Source organism: Lissotriton vulgaris, chromosome 6 (assembly GCF_964263255.1).
Source record: "Lissotriton vulgaris chromosome 6, aLisVul1.2, whole genome shotgun sequence".
In the NCBI taxonomy this organism is placed as follows: Eukaryota; Metazoa; Chordata; class Amphibia; order Caudata; family Salamandridae; genus Lissotriton; species Lissotriton vulgaris.
Genome location: NC_141694.1, coordinates 1,625,338,037 through 1,625,358,006, shown reverse-complemented (window position 1 = coordinate 1,625,358,006; position 19,970 = coordinate 1,625,338,037). Strand labels below are relative to the sequence as shown.

Below are 19,970 nucleotides of genomic sequence, written 5' to 3'. Positions count from 1 at the left end.
TACCAGAAAGAAAATTTGCCCCAACAGATAATACTGAAGTGCCTCCATAGCCCACTTAATGTCTAGACACTCTTTTTCCATTGTTGCATAGTGTGTTTCTCGAGGAAATAGTTTTCGACTCAAATAGAGGATAGGACGAAGATCTCCATGTTGGTCGAGTTGAGATAAGATGGCCCCAAGACCTCGGTCTGACGCATCTGTTTGCAGTACAAAAGGTTTGTCAAAGTCAGGACACAGTAATACAGGGGCCTTACATAGGCGGGACCTCAGTGTTTGAAAGCTGTTTTCTTGGTAGTCAGACCAACTTATTTTGTTGTCTGGCTGGTGAAGTGATAGTAAGTCCGTGAGGGGACAGGCCATGGTAGAGAATTGAGGAATAAACCACCTTTAATACCCCACCAGACCAAGGAAAGCCGGTACATCCTTTTTCGTGGCTGGCCGGGGTATCTTTTGTATAGCCTCCAGTTTGTTATGCTGTTGTTGTAGTGTTCCAGCCTTTAAAGAATAGCCCAGGTATTCTATGCGTTCTGTACCCAGAGTGGTCTTTTTTGGGTTTAAAGTTACTCCTGCTTGAGAAAGAGAGGCAAAGATCTTTTGTAGATGTTGTAGATGGGTTTCCCAATCAGGACTGTATACTACTATGTCATCTCGATAAACCACCGCATACTGTAGATGATCTCTTAGTATGACATTCATTAGTCTTTGAAATGTGGCAGGGGCTCCATGAAGCCCGAAAGGCATGACCTTAAAATGATACAGTCCTGAGGAAGTGAAGAAGGCCGTTTTCTCTTTGGCGTCTGGGTTCAAGGGTTTCTGCCAGTACCCTTTTGTTAGGTCGATAGTGGACATTATTCTTGCTTGGCCTAATCTTTCTACAAGTTCATCCACCCAGGGCATAGGGTAGCTGTCTAATTTAGAGTGGGCGTTCAACTGTTGAAAATCAATACAAAACCTAAGACTGCCGTCTGGTTTGGGAATTAAGACCACCGGTGAGCACCAATTGCTGTGGGAAGGTTCTATTATGTCTGCCTCTAACATAGCCTCCACCTCGCATTCTACTGCCTGACGTCTTGCTGCGGGTATTCTGTAGGGCCGTGATTTTATTTTTTTGCCTGCTTCTGTTTTTATGTCATGTGTTAATAGGGACGTACGCCCTGGATGGCTAGAGCGTCAACCTGGGAAGTTATCCATCAAATCATATAGCTGGTTTCTTTGTACCGTACTAAGGGTTTCCCCTGTGTCGGGTCGTTCTATGGGTTTTTCGTATGAAGGTTGGAGCGGTATGTTAGGGGCTATTGTATGACTTTTTGGTAGAATTGGACCTTCACATTTTTGTCATAGGTTTATGTGATACACTTCTCCCTGGGATCCGGTTCGGGGTACCGCTATTCTATATGTGACAAGGGTTACCCTCTCTAGGACAGTGCATGAGCCATGGCAGGTGGCTAGACGTTTTTTTCAGAGTTCGGCAAGAGTATCAAGACGTTATCTCCTTTTATGAGTTCCCTTAGGTGGGTGCCCTGGTCATAATAAAACTTCTGCTTTTGTTGTGCCCTATCTAGGTTTTGGTGTACATTGTCCCACAGTGTGGCTAAAGTCGCTTTTAAGGTGGTTGTGTATCCCAATAGTGGTTTTCCTTCATCCTCTTCTACTGTCCATTGTTTGACCATCATGTCCAGAAGGGTGCGGGGTCTTCGACCAAACAATAATTCAAATGGGCTAAATCTCGCAGATTTCTGTTCATGTGTTCAAATAGCGAACAATACAAGGGGAAGCTTACGGTCCCAATATTTCCCGGACTCTGAAATACATTTCTTTAGTATGTTTTTTATGGTTTTGTTATAACGCTCCACCAGTCCGTCCATCTGGGGGTGATAAACTGCTGTCCGTATCTGGTGATCTGGTGGACTCCAAGGAGAGTGCAGATCTCCTTCATCAACCGGGATATGAAGGGGGTCCTTTGGTCTGTTAAGACCTCTGTGGGAAACCCAACCCTTGAAAATAAGGAAACCATAGCTTGTGCTACTGAGAGAGTTGACATACTGGTCAATGGGATTGCCTCCGTGTAGCGTGTAGCATAGTCCACCAGGACGAGTATGTATTGGTGGCCTCGGACTGAGGGTACAAGTGGTCCTACCAGATCCATAACCAACTCGTCGAAACGGCATGTCGATTATTGGTAGAGGTCGTAAAGGAGCCCTTTTTGCTGTGGAAGGGTTGACCAGTTGGCACTTAGGACAGGAAACACAATATCTGGCTACTTCCTTATATATTCTGGGACAATAGAACTTTTCTGTAATCTGATTAAGGGGAACCAACTCTCGGGAGACCACAGTATGATAACATCATGTATCTAGCAAAGCCTCTATAGTTCGCCCGTTAAGACTTATAGTCTTCCTGTACTGAATAGGGATACCTCCGGTGTTGGGTACTCTTCCCAGGGTCAGTCCTACTTCCATGGGTTCTACCCCTTCGGTTTTTGACGCGCAATTTCGGACGATGTGCCCCCATTCTGAACATTTAAAGCACTGAGGTCCTGTTTGTGTAGGAAAGGGGTTTAGTGGGGGTCGCACTGCTGTCTTGCTCAACCCAGGGTTTTTGGAGTCGCTGGATCTAGTATAGCCCTTCTGAGATATTGGGGAAGGTTTAACTGTTTGGGCCCTAAATTCAGGGGACCTATGAAATGCACACGTCAGCTCAACAGCCATTTGCGCTGTTAGGTGGGGATGTTGCTTAACCCATGCACGTGTATTAACTGGGAGGGCCTCTAAATACTGTTCTAAATAAATGTTTCCAGTGACCTCCTCTATGGGGGACTGACCAGGCTGCAGCCACCTTTCCCCTAGATCCCTGACACGATAATAGAGGGCTCGGGGTTATCGCCTGTAACCCACTTTTCCTTTCTAGTCTTGGCCCTATGGTACTCCATATTGTGCCCTAGCTGCTCAAGAATAGTCTTATGTATTTCAGGATAGGGTGTTAGACCGGAGGGATTAGCAGCCTGATATGGGGCTTGTAATTCGCCTGAAAGAAGGGGGGCTATGTATTGACCCCACCGTTCGGGAGGCCAGTTATCAGTCGTGGGTACCCTTTTAAAATTAACAAAAAAATAATCAGGGTCATCTCCTTCCTGAAACTTTTGTAGAACTGAACTAGGAATGTTTGGGTGGACCCGGGCAGTGGATATAGTGTCTGTGAGGTGCAGGATGGTGGTGTATTGGACCTGTTGGTTAGAAGGGAGTAAAGCAGCCTGTTCTTTAAGGGCATTTTGAAATGCCTCTCTCTCTTTCTTGGCTTCCTGGTTTTGGCGTTCTATAACTAACTACAAATGCCTCTGGCCTTCAGCCAACTGGGTGATCATGGCCTCCATTGTAATGGGTTGGGTCATAGCAGGCTTAAGTGACCCAATCCCACTTCTGACACCACTTGTGATCACCTCAGTAACACAACACTCAGGCAGAAGTGGTGTTCATTGGGATTTTAATAGTCAGTCTATAGTTTACAGGAATTTATTTGGGTAAATTAGTGATGTTTAATAAACTATATGAGGTCCTTTCTTAGTCCATAAAAAAAGAAAAGGTGTAATGTCCATATGCTTTTGGGGTTCTCTCTCCTTCTCTGGTGCTGATGTCTGGGTCTATTTCTCCTCTTATTCTGGTCGTCCGGCAAGGTCAAGGAAGGAGAATAGGAGCAGTGACCCTCAAATAAGCAAAACTCAATAAAGCTGTCCTGTTTTTCAATCAATACCTTCACCATCACTAAGGAGATGTGAGTTTAGGGTCAACATGTGCAAAGAAAGGGATGTGCTGGCCCCCATTTTTACAGACAGAGGCAAACCCTCAGTGTCCCAGCCTCCACCACCCTGTAGTGAGGTATTTCACAAAAGGTACTTGCCTTCGGCCATGGCCCTCATGGGTCGTGGCAGTAGGGGTCTTGCCGCCCTCCTCCTTGGGTCGGTCAGACCTGTGCGCTGTGCCTCTAGGCGGTAGGGCTGAGGATTCATCTCTTGGGCTGTCATCGCACTGTAAGGTAGGTCGGACCTCCCGAGCCTCCAAGGCCTTCTCTCCTGTTTCTGTCTTCTTTGCGACAGCGGCATCCTCAACTCTCTCCTCCTCGGTGTCCTGTTTTGGTCCTTCGGCATCGGCATCCTCTTCTGCTCCATCAAGAGACGGCACAACCTCACTTCCGCCCCTTTTAGGTCCTGGTGTCCCATCAGCTAGATTTTGTGAAAAGTTCTGTACCTATCTTTTATCTAGGAAATGTCCCAGTGTGATATCTAGGCATATCACACTGAGTAGAAAAAAATCTGAAAAGTAATCTAAAACGTAAACACAAAGTAATTACAAGTTAAATGCACAGTAATTTCAACTGTTCCTGAACATTTGACCTACCAGTAACAAAACCAACTGCATTTAATTGCATTCAACTGTATTATTCTTGAAAAGTACTATTTTTCTTACCAGCACAAAGTCCTGCTTGGTTCTAAAATAAAATACAACTAAGAAATATTTTCATACAAAACAATTGATCAGAGTTAATGTTAATGTTAATGTTAATATTAATTTATTAAGCGCTCGTACGCCCTGGGGCTTCATGGCGCTATAGGAAGGAACACAACGCGCCGGTTAAAAATAGAGAAGAGGCAGCTCAGCAATAGGCCTGGGAGAAAAGCCAGGTTTTGAGGGAGTGTCTGAAGCTCAGAATGTTATCGCTCAGTTTCAGTTGAAGAGGAAGGGAGTTCCAGAAGGTGGCTGCAAGATGGTCAAAGCAGCAACCTCCGAGATGCTTCCTCTTATAAGAGGGGACAATCAGAAGGGATTTGTGAGTGGACCGGAGATTGCGGGAAGGGTCGTATCTAATGAATAGATCTCTGATAAACTGAGGGCCAGAGTTATGTAGGGACTTGAATAAAATGCACCCCATTTTAAAAGCTACTCGCTGCTCGACAGGCAGCCAGTGCAGCTGTTTCAACCCTAATCTGACAGACTGCCTTTTGGATAGGTTCAGAATAAGTCTGGCAGCCTGGTTTTGAACCAGCTGGAGGCGTTTTAACTCTCCAATTTGTAGCCCGAGGTAAAGGCTATTGGAGAAGTCTAGTCTAGACAGGACCAGGGCAATGACGATCTGAGTAAGGGCAGCCGGAGAGAAAAAACAGGCAATTTTCTTAATTTTCTTCAGTTGAAAGAAGCTGGATGACACCACTGCGCCTACCTGTCTTTTCAAGGACAGATCCTCGCTGATAAAGACTCCCAAGCTCTTAACTGAAGATGACTTGGAGGGAGGGGCCCCCATGCTAGATGGCCAGAAGGAAGGGTTCCAACTAAGTGCACTCTGTCCAGGCAAGACCAATTCAGTCTTGCCTGGGTTGAGTTTCAAATGATTGCAGCTCATCCAACTCTGGATATGAGACATGGTGTTTTGAAATTCTTCCACTGAGTCCTTGGTGTTTAAAGGGAAGATGAGCTGCAAATCATCTGCATAGTTGAAGATGGTAACTTTCGCTTTCCTAAGAGAGTACAGTAAGGGGCGTAGGTATAAGTTAAAAAGCAAAGGTGACAATGATGAGCCCTGAGGTACTCCACAGGTGGTAGGTATAGTGGGAGCTGTGAAAGAGCCCAATCTAACAGATTGAGTGCGGCCGGTAATGAAAGAGCGGATCCAGCTCAGCGCAGGGCCCCTGAGACCTGCTTGTTCGACACGGTTGACCAAGATGGTATAGTCAACCGTGTCGAACGCGGCCGAAAGGTCCAATAGCACCAGGGCCTGGTGGATACCCCCATCCGCGTTCCGCCTCAAGGTATTTTGTACCGAGAGGATAACTGCCTCAGTTGAATGACATGGGCGGAAGCCCGCTTGGTTGGGTGCGAGGTATTCTGTTTCTTCAACAAATTTGGAGATGATGTCGCAGACATGGGCTTCCAGTAATTTGGCATAGTATGGCAGCAGTGATATAGGCCTATAGTTGAGGGGGTCCAGCGGGTTAGCTCCGGCTTTCTTTATCAGGGGAATGAGGGGGGCTTTTTTGAGGTTGTCAGGGACTTTACCCTGTGAGAGAGATCCATTCAGCACAGAAAGCATGCACTCAGGAATGGCAGTTCCCACCTCTCTCAAAATGTGCGGGGGGCAGATATCGTCAGGTGAGCCTGATTTGACCCTGGTGAAAAGCTTTGACAGAGTGGCGCCATCAATGAGGGGAAAAGATTCCAGAGTTGAAGGGTTGTGATAGGCGTCAGCCAAAGGGGAGGAGGGCAGAGTAGTGAGGATACTTTGTTTTATAGTGCAGATTTTGTCAAAGAAAAAAGAATTCAATGAATTACAAAGGTCCTGGGTGGGGGCCACAGGTTGAGAGGTTCTATCACTGCCACTAAGACTTTCCACGATGTTAAACAGTTCTTTTGATTTATTATGGGAGTTAAGAATTTTTTCCGAGAAGTAGTCAGTTTTGTGTTTTTGGACAAGTTTCTGATAATCCTTTCGGGCCCTGCAGTAGTTGACTTTATCTAGTTCTAAGTACGCTGTTCGCCACTTCCGCTCCTTTTGACGAACTTCAAGTTTTAAAGCTTTCAGATGAGGTGTGAACCATCTGTGGGCGTCGTTGGGGCGGGGAATATTTGAGCAGGGGGCATGCACGTCGGCTGCCTGAAGTAGCCAGTTGGAGAAGGCTTCTTCTGTCCCGTCAATATCCTGATCTAATAAGGGGAGGGATGAGGTTAAAGTGTCGATGAAGGCAGGGATGTCAGTATTCTTCCATATTCTGACTTTCCCTCCTTTCTGAAAAGGCTGCCTTCTACTTTTTGCAATAGTGATAGTAAAATGAATCAAAAAGTGATCCGACCAGATGCAGGGAGTGATGGAACTGATAGCCAAGGGGATGTTATGTGACCAAATTTGATCAAGGCTCTGTCCTTTTTCATGGGTGGGTAGGTGTATCTGTTGGGTCAAATTTAGATCTAGTAAAGTCTCTTTCAGCGCGGCTGCCTGGGTGTCTAACTCAGTAGAGTTCAGCCAAAGATTAAAGTCGCCCAGCAGCACGATTTTTTTGTGGTTGATTATTAAGGGAGCAAGGTGTTCTGCTAAAGATGCCGCAAAAGTGGGCATGTTTTGAGGGGGGCAATAAATAAGGATCATAAGTAATGATCCACTGTTAGTGTCCATTTTGAGAATCATATTATCAGATCCTATGAGATCAAGAGATGGTAATAGAGAGAATTTATGGGTGTTGTGAATAATAGCTGCTACTCCCCCACCCCTTTTGTCAGCAGGCCTGTTAACGTGTAAGATGTAGTAATTAGAGGGAACTGCTGCTAAAATATAGGGTAAGGAGTCTGCATTGAGCCAAGTCTCAGTGAGGAGTAAGAGATCAGGTTGCTCAGCCTGAAGCAGGAAAAATATGTCCATATGGTGTTTGGCCATGGACCTAGTATTTAAATAATAACATTTGAGAGTGGTCTCTAAGTCTAGTGAGGGTAGGGGGGGAGAAGAGGGAATGGGGCGAGTAGCTTTGTCAGCCGTGTATTTGGATTTAAGGATGCCATAGGTAGAGTTCAATCTTTGAGTGTGTGAAATCATTTCTTGCTTGAGTGTCTACAATAAATAGTTAACATTACCATCTGATTAAGCCTTACTGCTCGCCCACACTACCACAAATAGAGAGTTAGGTATGATTAAGTTTACCTCTGTAAGTCTTTAGGGATCCACTGGACTCTGTGCACACTATGCCTTACTTTGGTATAGTATATACAGAGCCAACTTCCTACACTCATTTGATGCCATATGAGGCTAGGATGGGTTTGGCTAGACTACTCTATTGGCTAGCCCTCTCCATTTGACAGATTTGGTTGGGGAATGCATTCTCATATGAACTCGCACACACCAGGAGTCCTTAGAGTGAACATTCTATCCCATATGGGATCCACCTCGACCTGGAAAAGCCCAACCAGGACCTTTTGCATTAATACATGATCAGGATTTAATTACTATCTATTGTATGTTCGTCTTTCTAGTACTTATGTACTTCACCATAATTATTCTGAGCTTCAAGAAGTGGACACATGATAACCATGCTGTTGTCACTCTACCTCCATTCTTGACTAAGTTGAAAGGGATGCCACTTTTAGGTACGCTGTGTTATTGTGCAAAGAATAACACAATTTGTAATGTCCTACAACGTTTCCAAAAGCGGCTGGCCAAGACAGTGATTGAACTTACACCTTCCTATTAGTAAGTATTTCAATCTCACAGAGGGGGCCAAACACTGGGTTTTATGGACCTATCCTCTTCTTTTTATATGGTGGACAGGTTCAGTCAGAGTGGTTATCATCATTCTTTGGGAGTGCACCTGGATATGGGAGCTCTCTCGCCGCAGGTTCATGATAAACAAGAAGCAGAGGTAGGAACATTACAGATTGTACTATGCCTTTTAGTTCTTCTAGAGGTGTTTAGTACTTTGTGTATTGACCTAATTAATTACCACGCTTTATTTCAACTAGTAGAGTGGCAAAGGTTCCATGAGACCTCATACAAGCAAATGGGCCGCCAAACCACAATTTTGTAATTTAATAGCAGCCCTAATTGGGGCCCATAGGGCCCCTTAAACCCCTCAACCCTGGTGCCACTGCACCTACTGCAGTATTGATAGCTACATGCCTGATATCAGCAGGCTGGATGGTGCTCTAACTGTCATTGTTTCTGATTCATTTCCAGTGTTACAATATGATAATGCTAACGACGGGGCTTTTCTCCCAGCACCCAGTTGGGCTGAAGAAGTTTGTCTCTAACTATTTTTGACTTTATAAACTCCCTGGCGTTCAAAATTGATCTTGTTAAATCATAAATTGTGTCTGAGAAGTGTTTCAATAGCATTTAGATTTTAATTCTAAATTGAGTAGGGCGCAATACATGAGATTAACCTGCATAGATTTGTGAAAACGAATGGGGCAACTTTCAACTTGAAAATAAGTCATGGGGTTATTCAGAAACCCTTTATCCTGAAAATGCTTAATTCCAGAGCTCTTTCCTCGGTAAACAAAGGTGCAGGAATCTCGGGTTCTGTTGTCGATCTTATATTACAAGTAGAGGAAAATTGTTTTCTCTAAGAAATTGGGTTATTGGTTTTGGGGGGTGAACGCACCACTCAGACAACAACCACAATCCTTGTTAGGGTGAATCACAAAAATCACTAAATTAACATGTGCTTAACTTTCACGTACCTTGACACAGTCAGCCTTAACTTAGAGGCAGTGTGTAAAGTATTTTATGCAGAATACAAACAGTAAGACATTGAAAACACAAGAAAAATCCCAAACCAATTTCGAAAAACAGAGTAAATGTTAATAAATAAAATGATACCAGAATGACAAAATCCCATCAGTAGGACTGGGGATATTAGATTTTAAAGTTTTTTGTGGAAATAGCGCCTAAAAGCACAAAGAGCCACTTGTGGTCATCTCATTAGCGGCCATCGCATGCGGCAGAGTTTTGGCAGGAACTGGTCTGTTAGCAATCGTGAGGAGCTGAAACTTCAGGATTTTCATCTTTTCTTCTTGAAAGAGCTTTCCCTGATGCCAGCTAAAGGTCGAGGACCTGGGGCGCCTTTGAGGGATCAGGCCTCGCTCCAGCAAAGGTAAGCAGCAGGTGCTCACGCAGGTCCTGGAAGGTCAATTTGCAGCTGGGAAGTTGAATTGAGGCCTCTGAAGCTTGTTGAGTCCCTGTAGCTCACACAGAAGGCGAATCACATCAGCCAACTGACCCCTAGAGTCACTCTAGGTAGCCTAAGAATTAAGGCAATCCGGTCTAGTCTTCCTTCTTCGGGCAGCAAGGTAGTCTTTAAAGCAGCAGGACAGTGCTCTGGCAGCAGAACAGTCCATCTTCTGAGTCGTCCACAGATCCAGGAGCTTATATGGATTGGTGTCAGTACAACGCGTTATTTTACATCGTATTCCGTTACAACGCGATTTTGACATCGCAAAAACCATTACAATGCATGCCATTACAACGCATGGCATTACATAGCAGATACTTTTACAACGCATGCCATTACATCGTAAGTATAGGTAAGTATATCTTTTTTAAAAAAAAATGTAATAAAGTTAATTAAATTAATTTAAATTAATAAAAATAATATAACATTTTTAAAACAGTAATTAATTTAATTATAGTAATTTAATTAATATTAAAATTGATATTAATTTAATATATTTAAAATAATATAATTAATGAAATATAAAAAATTTATAAATAGTAAATAATATAATGTAATTAATTACAATAAATATAATTATAATTTAATTAAATTATAAATAATACATAATATAATTATATTTAATATATTTAAAAGAATTTAATTAATTAAACATTTTTAAATAATGTAATTTAAATATAATCGTTTATTAATACAATTAAATTAATAATTGTAAATATAGTTATTAATGTAATTAAATTAAATAAAATTAATTTAATTTATTTAATTTATATAAAGTCGTAATACCCCTGTACCCCAAAACCCAAACCCTGCCCTAAAACCTGAAAAAAACACCCCTGTACCCCAAAACCCAAACCCTGCCCTAAAACCTAAAAACACCCCTGTACCCCAAAACCCAAACCCTGCCCTAAAACCTAAAAACACCCCTGTACCCCAAAACCCAAACCCTGCCCTAAAACCTAAAAACACCCCTGTACCCCAAAACCCAAACCCTGCCCTAAAACCTAAAAACACCCCTGTACCCCAAAACCCAAACCCTGCCCTAAAACCTAAAAACACCCCTGTACCCCAAAACCCAAACCCTGCCCTAAAACCTAAAAACACCCCTGTACCCCAAAACCCAAACCCTGCCCTAAAACCTAAAAACACCCCTGTACCCCAAAACCCAAACCCTGCCCTAAAACCTAAAAACACCCCTGTACCCCAAAACCCAAACCCTGCCCTAAAACCTAAAAATACCCAAACACCCCAAAACCTATACATCAGTACCCCAAAACATATACTCCTATACTCATACTTATTTAAAAAAATACTTAAAATAATATATTTAATTTATAATATTTAAAAACGAAATAAATATTGTTTTATAATTAATAATAATTAAATCAATTATAAAATATTAAATAAAATTTTTTAAAAAATTAAATACTTACCAATACTTACGATGTAATGGTATGCGTTGTATTAGCATCTGCTATGTAATGCCATGCGTTGTAATGGCATGCATTGTAATGGTATTTGCGATGTAATAGCTGCGTTGTAACAGCATTACGTTGTAAAAGATGCGTTGTAGCAGTAACACACCATATATATACCTGGTGCCATCCTTTGTGTGAGTGGACTCCCTTACCTACCCCCAGCACTGGTCCTCACCCCTGGTCCAGGCTCCATCCTGTCTGGGGAGACAAATGGCAGGGGAAGACTGATTTGACATTATCTCCTTGTGTTTGCTTAGGGCAGGCTTTGTGCCAGGTTCCTTTCTGTGTATCGTAGGGAAAACCCTTAGAAGTGCATGTTGTAGGGAAAACCCTTTGAAGTGTAAGTGAGACAAAGTATAGCTTCTCCCAAGCCATCCTGTCAGGATGACCAATGCTGTCCGGATAGCCCATCCTGTCCACACCTAATTAATCCCCATTTGTGCTGTTATCTTGAAGCAGTTCAGAAACCCCTCAGTTGTACTTTTTAAATGGAGTGCACCCTGCCCAATGAGCTTTTACGGCCTAACTTAGGGGTGACCTATAAGTATTAAAAAGGAAGGTTTAGGCCGGGAAAAACATTATATTTTGCCAGGTCATAATGGCAGTTTAAGCTGCACCCCAAGGCTGCAGTGGCAGGCCTGAGGCAGGTTTTAAGGAGCTACTTCAGTGGGTGGCACAAGGAGTACTGCTGACCACTAATAGCATTTAATTTACAGGCCCTGGGTACAGGTAGTCCCATTTACTAGGTACCGACAAGTAAATTAAATGTGCCAAGTTGTTGTAGGCCAATTTCGCCATGTTTTAGGGACAGTGAACAAGCACTTTAGCACTGGTTAGCTGTGGTAATGTGCACAGAGTCCTAAAGCCAACAAAACAAGTCAGCAAACAGGAGAGGTAAAGGCAGAAGATTGGGGGTAATATCATGCCAAGGATGTCCGGTTTAACAGTTTCTGATAAAAACGTCTGTACATTTGCTGCCGAAAACATATACTTCATGAGGAAGTAGCCAGGGCTACTTTCAAGACGAGGTTAAATGGAGTCTTTTGGTCATGTGGGTTTCATTCTGGGTCCCATTTGCGAGAGTGCACTTGCTGCAGAGATATTGCTCACCCTTCAACAAGAGACAGGTGTAGTGATATCTCTTTTTGAGCTTTATTTTTTATAAGGTAAAATTAGACAGTGACTCTTTCGCTATTTTGAATGCTGTGTAGAGGGTGAATCATAATTGTTCTGAATTTATAAGCCTTGTGATTGCAAAAAATAGCTCTACTGTAATTTTGGCCTCTTGCTGGCCTATTCAGCTTCCTACTAAATAGCACTACGAAACACATGAACGTTTTGGCCTCTGGGACATAGGCCCACATGCATCAAGCATTTTTGTAGTCGCAAACGGTGCGATTACTTAAAATCGGCTGTTTGCGAATGCAAAAGTGCTTTTTGGGATGCCTGAAGCAATTTTAGAATTCGTAACATTGTTGCGAGTTCTAAAATTGCGGGTGCTTTTAAGAAGTCGCAGATGTGCGACTTCTTAAAAGCAATGCATCATTACTTTGACAAGTGGAAATTCGCAATTAGGGTTCCAAATTTACCGAGTGGTTGAACCACTCGGTAAATTTGGAAAAAGTGTTTAAAATGCTTAAAATGTTTTTTTTCAACATTCATGTTTCACACACACATGTCCTTAGGACATGTGTGTGTGAAACATGATGCGAAAAATACATTTCAGGGGTGCATGGGGGGGTCCTTTGGACCCCCCCCCTGCACCCATGAAATTTTCAAAGTGCCACTCGCAATTCCCATTGACTCCTATGGGCCTTTTGGCCCATAGGAATCAATGGGAATTGCGAAAATTAACTTAAGAATTCGGTATTCATTTGGGATTCGGTAAAAATTGCGATTTTTACCGAATCACAAATGAATACCGAAAATAATGGTGCATAGCATTTTGCACTTCTTAATTTGCGATTCCTTATTTTTCGCAAATTAGGAAGTGCAAAATGTCACAATGATGCATGTGGGCCTACATCCTTTATGCACTTTTTTTTCCTATTTTATATTTTTCTTGCTTTTCCCTACAAGCAGTTTCTAAATCACTGCTAATTACATTAGGTTATACGAAATACAGACATGCTTTCCTTGATCTTATGATGTTTAATTATATTATTATTTTAGTGGTAATCAATGTATAAATGCTGCTCTGGTAATTGGGAAGGCGGTGAGAGGTTGCGACTTTTTGCACACTCACACTTTAGTTCTGCCCACAGCCTGAGCAATAGTAATCTATACACTTCTTACCCTCTATTGCTGTGTCTTTGGAGATTCCCTTATGTTGTGTAACATATTTTAGTCGAAATCAATAATTTATTGTTTTAGTGTGTTTCTTTTACACCCCTACCCATCACTTTTACATATCTAACGTTACAAACACATACGTATGATTGAAGGCCCAGGGTGATAAATGCATACAGAAATGGAAGTCAGTTACCAAAGCCACTAAAAACGCATACTAGTGGACACTCGACATCTACTCTACAACCACGCCCACTTTTTGTGACGTAATAACAGTCATGGCAAACCACCAAATGATCTGTGGTGCAGTTTGCTATGATGACCATATCAAATAGTGCACAGTGGGTATATTCTCTGCCACGCTAAAAGTCTTTATCAGCAGCCTTACAATCAGATATTACAGACACAACCCGTGCATGACCGCCCCCGCCCCTGCCCCTCATAGAGTCTGTATAGTCAGGCTAATTAATCTCCATGCTAATTTCAAACAAACGAGGAAAAATGAAACAAGTGTATACATGGCCGTGCATTTGTTTTTTCCAGGCTCACGTTTTCTTGTAAGAGTACTAACCATGAAATGTTAGAAAACCAGTCCAGCTAATTTTCGGTGTGGGAAATGGCTGGGTGTGTCGTGCCTCTCCATACTATTAATGCAGACTATATCTGTATAACCTAAGAGGGACATATCAGTGGCGGGTCAGTGTGTTTTACTTGTGAGATTTATAAAATATGGTATTGCCTTTTTAATAGTCAGATAATACTGCAAACTGACACTAGGTTTTTCGTGGGGTATGTGCTATAATTCGCCTTGTTCCAAGAAAAAGGATCTTACAGTGTCTGTCTCCTGGCTAATCTGTTTTTAAAAATCGGTGAATATCTACCACATTTTTGCACTCATAATTTTCAATCACACTGAGCTGCTTTGCAGTCGTCAGACATTGCGCCCAGTCTGTTGGTGGACAGGGCTTGACGCTTTCATCACCTTTATGGTGAACATAAATTAGAATCCACTATTTTTTCCGTCATTCTAGTTTTGAAATGCAGTTCATACTCTGTTGCATTGTCATCAAAATAGTGTTAACGCACTGCTACTTGTATAACACAAGGGCGAGTTACAATAGAACTTACTATTCGCAGGCTACAGGCCACATTCTCAGTTGTCCCTAGGCACTTTAATAACAGATACTGTTTTACTCATCTGGATAGTGCATATTTTATAGACCTTCAAGGATGAAAGGCAAAGTATAAGGTGTCGGCATCTAAGCCTGGGTCTGTAGCAGGGCACTCAGCCCACTGATGGAGATGTTGCAGCTCTGGTCTAAGTGGCCAAGGCCAAACCAGTCTTGGCGCCCCATGAGACGACCTCGTTGTGATGCTGATCACATTTGTCTTCTTTCAAAGAGAAAGTGTGGTGGCAACGTGGCAACTATAATTATTGTTTAACACTAGGGCCATAAAGTTAATAAGCACTACTTTACTATGTAAATTATCACTATCCCAATGTACAACTAGCTCTCTCAAACACATAAGTCACCATGAACAACTTCAACAACAGGATGTGGGCCGTTGCCACCTGGATGAAGGACAGCCGCCTCAAGCTAAACTCAGAGGAGATCAAAGTCCTCATCCAGGGCTCCAGCCCCTCCACCTGGGATGACTCCTGGTGGCCCTCAGATCTTGGATCCCCCCGCAGACCACACACAAAATCTTGGCATCATCTTGGACTCCTCACTCACCTTGAACCACCAGATCAACGCCGTCTCACCATCCTGCTTTCACACACTATGTCTGCTCCGAAAGACCTTCAAGTGGATCCTCACCGAGCCCAGAAAGACGGTCCCCCGTGCACTCAGCAGCAGACTCAACTACAGCAACACACTCTACGTCGGCATCACCCAGAAACTCCACAAGAAACTGAAAAGCATCCAGAAAACCTTCACAAGACTCATCATCGTTTCCCCCGCCGCAGCCACATCACCAGCCACCTGAGAGACCTCCACTGGCTCCCAGTCAACAAAGGATCACCTGCAAGCTCCTCACACACACCTGCAAAGCCCTACACAACGCGGGACCTGCATACCTCAACCATCGCCTCGCGTTCCATGCACCCACCAGAGACTTCTGCACCGCCCAACTTGCCCTGGCTGCCATCTCACATATTGGCAAGACCACGGCAGGTGGAAGATCTTTCTCCTACCTCGCTGCAAAGACCTGGAACTGCCTGTCCGCTTAAGGCAATCACCGTCACTGCCCCAATTCAGGAAGGACCGCAAAACCTGGCTCTTCGACTGAACCACAGTGCCTGAGACAGATCAGTAGTTCCCAACTCATCCCCCAGTGCCTTGAGATGTTTATGGGTGACTAGTTGTGCTTTACAAGGCACTTGATTGATAAACAATCAGTATTGGAATGGCTATAATCGTAATCACTTTGCTGACAATACATGGTAAGTAGTCAAAATGTAAAGCTAGCTTTATGGGTTGATCCAATGGTGCAGATATCTGTGTGCCTATTGAAAACGATGGGGCACAGGATGGCAGGCGGACTTTGTCGTAAAGAGGGACCGCCCGCCATAAGGGCAAGGGTCCCGTGGGTGCTATTAGTGGCGGGCACAGCCTGCATTCCTAACATTGTGGCGGGCGGTGCACTCAGCACCGCCCGGCACAATGCCAGGAAGGCATGTTGTGCACTTCCATGCACAACATGGCAGGCACCGTGCTGTGCCTACCATGCTGTGCATTGAATTGCAGAGGGGTACCATAGTACCCCCCATGTGCACCCCCCACCCTCCCTGAGTCCCTGGGGCCCACAACAGGCCCCCCAAGCAGACTCCACATGCCTTTCTGTGGCGGCAATTCTAATATGTCTTTCAGACACCGTCACCATATTGAACCCTTTTCCGCCCGGTCGACCTGTCGGCTGGGTGGAAAAGCGGCAGACGGTCTTTCCATCCGCCGCGGACCCCCCGGCCATTGTAATATGGCGGGGAGACATTTCTGCACGGATGGCCGGCAAATCGCCCCCACCGGGGGCGATCCGCCCTCCATCCTAATGGGGCCCCATATTTTGATTCAAAACCCAGGTCCGACAGAAAGAATTTGTCTGTTTTTGCAATTTTAATTGCCTAAACAATCAAGATGCCCTGTATAACAAGCATTGACAAATCAACACGGTCTTACTTTTTTGCCCTTTTGGCTTGGCCTGTGCTTGTGGCCGATGCTGTGAAGCATTGGCTGAAAAAAGGAAAGAAAAAATAAAAGGATAGGAAGTAGGAGGCCCACGGGAGACGTGTGCAGTGTCTTTACACACACGCAAGTTACCATAGAGTCAAAACGGTGTGGTCTAGTTGAAGTATTTTGGTCTCTGACATGTGTTGTGCGATTGAGAATATTCTGCATGAGGTTGTGAGATTTTCTCCTTGTTCCACGAGAACATGTAACATTATATATACCAGGTAGGCAACCAAACACTGGGGCTTATTTTCCAACAAGTTCCAAAATACAGTGCTTGATGACTGTGCAGCTGGATTGATAGCTGAGGCTGCCAAAAGTCTCAAGCCAGCCTAAAACTGAATTTTGGCGCTTATGTGTAGTCACTAGCGAGATTGGAGTGTGACTAGCATGTCCAAGACGTCGCCCATGAAAAAGGGTCGTTTTGCAGAAACTGTCCAAGCATTGTTATATTTTTCTCTTTTTAAAGAAACGTTATTGTACTCACACCAGTGCCCATGTTCCTTAACACGCGATTCCCAGATGTAAATGACATAATCAAAAGGCACCAAAAAGAAGGTCTTTTTTCAGCTGATTCTGTGTCAAGCAGGTAAGATGTAATTTGCACTTAATTTTGTGTCTGTATTTTATTGAATATGAGTTGACAATGGTTTCTGCTTGTGGGTTCTTTATTGCATCAGAACCCAGGTTGGGCTGATTACCCGGTCTCCGGTATTACAGTTCGATTGCATAGGAGTAGCAATCAGCAATAGGCCCCTTCTGTTTTTGTAACCACACATGATCTACCACGTAGAGAAGGGGACATTCAGCATATACCCTGCCTTCCCTCCAAAGCTGTCCCAGTATTTTCATCTGAATCAAGAGACGATGCTACCTGTTTTATTTCAGGTTTTACTGCGGTAAGAGGAAGAGCACTGTCTAAGATATGCCTTCAAGTGGAACTTGGCTGAATCAAGGAAGTAAAGCAGTCCCGAATCTTTTCCTGACATTTGATTCTAAAGAGCACTTAGAAAAATCTCATGCTGTGCCAGATAACTTCTTGCTCTTATAAAAAGCAAAACCACCTTTTCAGAAGGACCTGAAGTTAGTTTCACCCGGTTGAATGAACAGCATCAGTGACTCCCCAGAGATGCTCTGACCTCAGATCTTGAGGCAATGGTATCACATGCTTTCTGCAGGCAGTAATGTCCGGCAAGAATGATGCAAAACTAAGCCCAGATTTAATTAGCAATACACGTATATGAATCAGGGCCATGATGTACAGTGTATTCTTTCAAAGGGTTTTCTACTTTTAAATCTATTCTCATATTTTGGGAAAAGAAGAGCTCCAACCTTTCGTTTTGGGAGAAGAAGCCACTCAGCTGTTAAATAGTAGAAACCACCTGGTCTGGTGAATGCATATTCATGATCCATAGAATGTAATGTAATGTATGTGTCTTGTAAAGCGCACTGCTGCCCTGAGGCGTCGTGGCGCTGTAGACCGCTGGGGAACCCGTCCTGGCTATCCCTGTGAGATGGTCCCTACTGGGTATCTCCAAGGTGAAACCAGGCATCCCCGGCGTTTGTGGGGGGCCGTTGTAGAGATGAGGCAAGCTAATGCCCAGAGTTGCCGAGTGTGATCCCTGGTTAGAGTAGGCACCGAGGCAAGAATTATCGAGTCCGCTGACCCTGGTCCACGACCCTGCCGCGTCGGGAATTGAACCCTGGTCCCGGGCCGTTCTCTGCTTCCGGGTCTGTCGCCTCTAACCAGTGAGCCACACCACTCCATAGAAGGATCCATAGGATCCATAGAAGGACACATGCTCTGCATACATTTTCATATTTGGGAACTATTAGGAGTTTTTTTTACCTACAGTAGGCCCACCTGGAGGTGGTAGCCGTGCTCTACGTTACTAGATGAACAGAGAACTTAACATTTAGAGTCTCATAACTATGTATTTTGTTATTTCCCTTTGCCAAGTATGACGTTATAGTTATCATACGGTCTGATAATGAAATGCAAATCATTTTATTATCATTATTATATCTAGTTGTTACAGTGGTACTAACTAGCAAGAGATGGCGTGAAAAAATGTGATCATCCCTTGAAAATGTTATTGTAAATATGTCAACTGAATGATGGGTCCATGGAAACATTCTCAACTGTGCTATACCAGTATAGAAAAATCTGTGACATTATTTTTCTTCCAAAGGTGTTTTTGATTGGACTTTTCACAGGTAAATATGTGGTGATCGGTTGCTTTGATTTGAAACAAAAGAACAAGGTAAGTTAATGAGCTAAACGGCCACGTTCCCGGGCATCTAACTTAATGAATTGAGCAAACTATTAATGGACTTGGAGAAATGGGCAAAATACATTTTGCCATTAAGAAGTAAAGGCCCTGGTTCTCCTTTAAACACATTAATTGTAACATATAAAGCTAAACTGCCCATTGAAATGCAGTGATGAATAAATAAATAACAAGGCACATGTAACATCTAAAGTTGAACTACCATTTTAAATACCGTGATAAATGACAAGGCACGTGTTCAATGATTTCACCCACCACTTGTTGATGAAAACTCTGAGCTCATTTTTATTAACTGATGCCGTGCCGTGTTTGTTGTTTCTTATTTGGCATATATTTGCGAATTAAATATTAGTTATAAGACATGCTCGATTGGGAGAACCTGAAGCTGAAATTCTCCATTTACAATCGGAATTGGGACAATGTGGGCAAACGCACAAAACTAGCGCACTACTCACCCGCAAGGGTCTCAAGGCGCTTGTACGAATACCGCTCTGGAACCCATCCTGGCTTTCCCTGTGAGGCGTCCACTTGTAGTAATCAGGGTTCCCAAGGCCTACATGCTCCGAAGATAACCCACTTACACTCAAGAACTGTTGGCACGGAAACTGTAAAAGTCAAAGAACAAGTTTATTAAGACCCCATGGGGTGGTGGTACACTCATACAGCACCCTTCGGTAATGCAAGAGGTATCACACCGAACACCGGTGTGACCCCGATTTATATACAGTTTTGGGGCAATAAAAGATAGGCGGCACAAGTTAGGACACATTCATGTACATATATGGTCATGTTTTGGAACACAGCCAGCTCATTGGAGGGGGCACAACTCCGCTGGTCAGTTTGGCGCACATTCCTGAAGGGTAACTGGTCAGTGGGGACTGCGCATGTGCGAGCTGACCAGTACTAAAAATAGCCTGTTGCTGGGCAGACTGAAGTGGTCAGTGGTACGGACAAAGGACTAAAGGGCACGCCGGCCACGAGG

The 19,970-nt window shown here is 43.6% G+C and overlaps 1 protein-coding gene across 1 annotated transcript in view; it reads left to right on the top strand.

Annotated features, from left to right (window-relative positions):
- Positions 1-19,970, top strand: part of CAMKMT (calmodulin-lysine N-methyltransferase) — a 469,006-nt gene that overhangs the window by 203,955 nt on the left and 245,081 nt on the right. The window contains exon 9 of the mRNA XM_086927794.1: positions 17,220-17,286. Within this exon, the coding sequence (XP_086783920.1) occupies positions 17,220-17,286 (67 nt within the window). The remainder of the gene's footprint in view (positions 1-17,219; positions 17,287-19,970) is intronic.